This window comes from Gavialis gangeticus, unplaced genomic scaffold (genome assembly GCF_001723915.1).
Source record: "Gavialis gangeticus isolate Ggan-Ray unplaced genomic scaffold, GavGan_comp1, whole genome shotgun sequence".
Taxonomy (NCBI): domain Eukaryota; kingdom Metazoa; phylum Chordata; order Crocodylia; family Gavialidae; genus Gavialis; species Gavialis gangeticus.
The window spans coordinates 50,484,567-50,490,292 of NW_017729004.1; the positions used below are offsets into that span (position 1 = coordinate 50,484,567).

Sequence of the window (5,726 nt, forward strand, 5' to 3'; positions counted from 1 at the left end):
GTTGGAGTGATTTCTTAAGGTGTTTGATTCTCTTAACATTATGATCATTTTGTAATGAGCAGAATTAGGGCCTCACTCCCTGTAGACCAGGGGTCAGCAACCCCCAGCACGCGTGCTGAGCATGGCACGTGAGGCCACTTTCCTTGGTACGTGTTGGGGCCAGGGCCAGGGCGGGGAGGCAGCAGCTGTTTGCAGCCTCCCGGCTGCACCTGGTCCCAGCTCTGAGTAGCTGTTGCCAGCCAGGAGCCTGGGCTGCTCCCAGCAGGCAGCTGGGAGTCTGCAAGCCCTGCTCCAAGCAGCCTGGGCACCATGGCTTGCAGCAGCTACCCCAGAGCCTGGGCCAGCTGCAGCCAGGAGGCTGCAAACAGCTGCTGCCTCCCGGCCCTGGCCCCAATGGGTGCAGTGCCGGCACCTGCTACCTGCCCAGAGCCTGGGGCCAGGAGACAACAACTGTTTGCAGCCTTCTGGCTGCAGCTGGCCCAGGTTCTGGGTAACTGCTGATCGCTACAGAGCCTAGGCTGCCCAGAGCCTGGGCCAGCTGCAGCTGGGAGGCTGCAAACAGCTGCTGCCTCCCCGCCTGGGCCCCAGTCCTGGCCCCGGCTGCCTCCCAGTCCCAGGCTCCAGGGAGGCAGCAGATGCCAGCAATATCCCCCACTGTGCTGCACTCCCCGCCACTTCTACAGAGCAGTGTGTAGAACCCGGCATGGCAGGACACAGCAGGGGGTGCAGAAAGCTGCCTGCCACTCCAAGCTCCCCATGGGAGGGCACAGCGGGGGGCACAGAAAGCTGCCTGCCACTCCGAGCTCCCTGTGGCAGGGCACAGCAGGGGGCTCAGAAAGCTGCCTGCCACTCCAAGCTCCCCGCTGCCCTGTCCAGACTTTACCTGCAGGCAAGGGCAGCAGTGAAAGGCACAACCCTGCATGCTGCCCACATTACTCCCGTGCACACAGGGGAAGTGTGACCCAGGCAGCGTGGAGCTTGCAGCAGCAGGCAGGGGCACAGGCAGGGCTGGGGGGCAGGGGCTTTGGGTGTGGGGCAAGGGGCACAAGCAGGGCTGGGGGGCTGTTGTGGAAGGACCCACACAAAATGAATACACAAGAACAAAGGAAGTATCAGAAGTTTTATTTATTGTCACTAGCTTTACAATTTTTAGAAAATCTGGTATTTACTGGGGGAAAAAAAGAGGAGGGGGCAACATTTATGATTATTAACTATACTAAGATGCAGTGCATCCTGCCATGTACCACCTGCCCTCGTTTTGTTTTTCTGGCATGCCAGCACTCCGGCACCTTCCAAGGTAGACATAGTGGGATTTCTCAGCACTCTGGCCAAAAAAGGTTGCCTACCCCTGCTGTAGATGGATCATTTAAATTCTTTATGTATCTTTTCTGCTAACAGAAATAAAACAAATAGTGACAAAGACTGTGGTGGCATTCCTGTGCAACTCCTTCTAAAGGATAAGAGAAAGAGAGGGTATTGTGAATGCTGTGTGAAGAAATATGAAGATCTCCAAACTGTAAGTGAAATAGAGAGAGGGAATGCTCAGAGCATTCTTCTATGTATGGCGTCAAGAACTTTTTTTAATGAGTATTCTTGACGTCACTTTTGGTGGAAATATATACATAGACGTTTTGTTGAATATGAGTACCTGCAGTATTAGATGCTTCTTCTGACTTTTTTTTAATTTTCAGCACCTGGAAAGTGAACAGCACCAAAACTTTGCACAAAGTACGCAGTATCAGGTTGTGGATGATATCATTTCCAAATTTGTTTATGACTTTGTGGAATATGGGAATGAAACACAGAAAAGTAAAAGGTAATTTACGTTTATAAACCTAAAAAAAACTTTAGCTAACCTCTACATTTGGAGTTTTAATGACACAACTCAGACTACAAGTCTAGTAAAGGACTAATCACAAATCACTGACATGTATTTGTATTACCTTCTCTTTTAAAATGGTCTGTTGTGTGTGAATCTGGTATATAGCAACAGTTGTTTCTGTTTCACAGGATTTGCCAAATATTAACAAGGTAGAAAGAGAGCTAAGGTGTACGATTTTAACTGATATAAGCTATTTGAGTATTAACCCTATTTATTTCGCTTTTTAAATTTATAACAAATTAGAACTTTATATTTAAAAATCCACCTATTCTATCATTTTTGATCATTATAGAAATATAATCTAGTCTGTAACACCTCAACACAATTCAGTACTCAAAAGAAAATCAACCCCCATCAAGCCATTCTTCCTCCAAGCTTTGGCGAGATTTGCTTCACGTCTAATCTGTTTCAGCTCAAATTAGAGTTCAAGTTCTAAAATGAACAGCCTCCCAGCAAATATACTCTTGTCAACACCATATCCCTTCACACAAGGGGACTATGGCAGTTTTAGATTGCTCTGTGGTGTTTCCAGAGGATTTTAGATGTTGAAATCCTCCTTTTTTTATGGTTTTTCTAAAAAATGCAACCGGGAACCAAGCTATTCCCAGTGAAGTCAATAGAAAAATTGTAGTTAATATAAATAAAACCAGAAATCAGCCACTGGTGTCTGTCAGGACAGATTTGTCTCTATTTGCCCCTCTCCCTGACCACCACCACTATCTTTGCCTTTTACTTTGCAATTTAAAAATGGTTAGGTTAAGTTAAGGTTGTTTATCAAAAATGCTAAATCTGATTAAACTGAAAGGTTAGACTATTTAAGTGCCTCTAAAAATATTGCCATTCTACATAATATTTATTTTAATGGAGTAACTTATATGCCTTTTAATGTGATGAATTTAGTTTTTTGTAGAAAGTAGATTTGACTATTTTACTTCTGAGTAGTTTAAAACCATAACAATCTGCAAAAGCCAGCATGAATATGCACCTTCCAGTCCTGTGAAAGTGGGGTAACTATAGCAAATGAATTTTTTTTAACCACCAAACAAAAACTGTTTTGTTATTTTTATTGCTTTCTAAAGTAGTCTGCTATATAATCTGTTTCCTTCAGTTTTTAATGTTATAACCTGTTTAATTTTAGGACAAAATGTAGTATGGGATACTTTTCTCCTATTACTGGAAATGTAACTAATACAGATGAACTGAAAGATCAGCTGAAAAGGCAGAACATTTCTTTGAAGCATTACTCCTGGAAAGATAAAAAAATACAGGCACTAAAGCAAAATCATAAACATATATCTCCAAGTTTTGTACAGAAACATCCTTCTTGTTCTGAATCTGCCTGTCAAATTCCTGCATGTCATCTGTCTTGTGTTTCAGAAGTAGTAAGTAAATTCAGAAATGATGATGAAAATGGAAATGTGGAAGGTTCCTGTACTACAGCCTCAAAAAAGACTAATTTATCGCCAGATTTTGTGCAGCTACCTCCCCACAGAGACAATGCAACATGTGTAGAGAACTTACCTGAAGCTTACGAACATGGTAATAATGAAGCATTTGAAACTGAAGTAAATTTAGATAGAAAGAATTTACAAAGTGTACAGGCAGATATACCTGCATTATGTACTCATGCCCAAGGCACTGATTTTAGTGAAAAAGACAAAAATACATCACAGTCAAAACGCAAATTAAATAACACTGTTATTTTACCAGCAAAATGTTTGAAGAAAACAAGTGCCACTTCATCATTTAGCAAAAAATATATTGATTTTGTTGATGATCCCCTGCAGACAGAGCATACTATAGGTCTGAAGTCTAAGCTACCACATACTGCTACAGATAAAGAACTTAATGAACTAGCTGTTAGTTGTGCATACAGCTCACCTTCTGGAAAGCTACACAGAAAAGTAAAATTTTCCTCAGGAAGAAATAAAAGAATAAATCAGAAACAGAAACTGGACTTGTGTGTAAAGCAAGCTGAAGAATTGTCTGTTAAAGAAAGGAAAGACCACTGTTCGCCTGTGCAGACTCTTTGGGAATTATTTCAGACTAGTGAAGGGAATTCAGATTTTGTAGGTTTTATTAGTTATTCTGAGAACAAAGATTCAGCTGGCATGGAAGAGATTTGTGAGGGACAAAATACCAATACACTGTGGTCATTTTTTTCACCTTCTTCTTCATCCTCATCCACATTTATTGGATTTTAATGTTTCTTTATTTAAAACAGCAGCTTCTGAATAAACTCAAACTGATAAGGATTTATTCATGGAGTCTTTAATGTATTTTAAATTATGTACAGATGTTCTTTGTGTTCAGTTTCTGGTATACTGAGTGTGCATGCAAAACCTTATGGCTATAAATGTGAAGAATAAAGGTAATATAGAGATTTTTTTCTTTAAAAATTACCAGGGGTGGTAAAAAGAGGGTATGACTTAAAGAGATACTGTATTTACATTAACTACTAAGCAAGATCAATAAACTTCATATAGTAACCTTTTTGTTAATTTTGAAACCACTGTTGGATGTGAATAATTACTTCTATATTATAAATTGTTGAAAGTTGTTTTCTTGTTCCTAGAGTTCTGTTCTCTTTTTTATTAGAAAACTGAAACAATATTATATGGTTTTCTCTTGTTTCTGCTGGAATTCTCATAGGGAAGCTGTACAGTCAAAATACAGAAGAAACCACAGGTCTGATAATATTGATATTCAAGTTTGTAATGGGAGTTTATTTGATTTGTATCTCCAGAGTCATCAGAATTGAAGGCATTGTTAACACTTGATCTTTGAACAGGCCCTCCCATTAAGGTGGCAGTAGAAGAGAAGACGGTCACAAGAGAATTCTTGAAATTACTGCAAAAGCTGAGAGTTGTTTTTTCAGATCAGGTGACGATTATGCAGTGACAGCATTCTGTTTTGATATCTTTACCTGATGAATGTACTATTGCAGTAGCTACTACTTTAAGTATTGACTTGGTGCATATGTGCTGACATAAAGAACTAGTTGTATATTTCAGGCAATAAGAAACAAACTTTCTTGTAAATATATTTATTTTTTATTATTTTTCACTTTTTTATTAAAGCAGTTGGTTTCTGGTTGACTGTTTGTTTGTTTGAGGTGGGTTGTTTTTGTTTTTATGTACTGGTTTGACAGTAAATGGATATCCAATACGCTTAAATTACATAGTTCGGAGGTCTGGATTTGTTTTGGGTTTTTTGTCTTTGGACTTTCCTATTGACTTAAACTTTCACAGACTCTCCATTTCTGCTAAATATGTGATGGGCATGATGTAATAATAGCAGTGAGGCTCAATCTATCTGGCCCCATGGGCTTGATCCAGCACATGTGCAATCAGCTACACTGACCTGACCTTGGCTTGATTCTGGGAGCAATTAATGCTGCCACCCTTTTTCTGCTGCCACATTTTTGTGCCCATGTGGGGAGCTCCAGGGGCCATAGGCTTGGCACCTGCGAATAATACAGCCTCAACAGGGATCATTGCAAGGTTTTAGCTTACTATTGTATATGAAGTGCCTTAAAGCCTACAGACAGCATACACATTTAAAATTACTATTAATACATTTTGTAAAAAAAAAATGTCACTTCAGTATTTTAACTAAAACATTTTGTAAAGTCTGTTTAAGATGTGACCTCATGATTTAGTACTTTCAGTATCTGGGAGATTATTTTTCATCATTAGAGAGGCATTGTTTGATCAGACTTAAAGCAGGTTTGGGTTACTTTTAGACTTTTAGGAGGCATTGCGGTGCCATACGCTTGCTTTCTTCATTTTTCTCTTACCCAAACTAGGCTGAGTTTTCAAAGCCTTATGCCTAAAGTGTCTCC

The 5,726-nt window shown here is 40.2% G+C and overlaps 1 protein-coding gene across 1 annotated transcript in view; it reads left to right on the plus strand.

The window, feature by feature from the left end:
• The window catches only part of DBF4 (DBF4 zinc finger), a gene marked incomplete at its 5' end in the record, with an annotated part of 41,053 nt that extends 36,604 nt beyond the window's left edge, over positions 1 to 4,449 (plus strand). The window contains 3 exons of the mRNA XM_019507967.1: positions 1,399 to 1,516; positions 1,692 to 1,816; positions 3,021 to 4,449. Of these exons, the coding sequence (XP_019363512.1) occupies positions 1,399 to 1,516; positions 1,692 to 1,816; positions 3,021 to 4,086 (1,309 nt within the window). The remainder of the gene's footprint in view (positions 1 to 1,398; positions 1,517 to 1,691; positions 1,817 to 3,020) is intronic.
• Between the last annotated feature and the right edge of the window lie 1,277 nt (positions 4,450 to 5,726).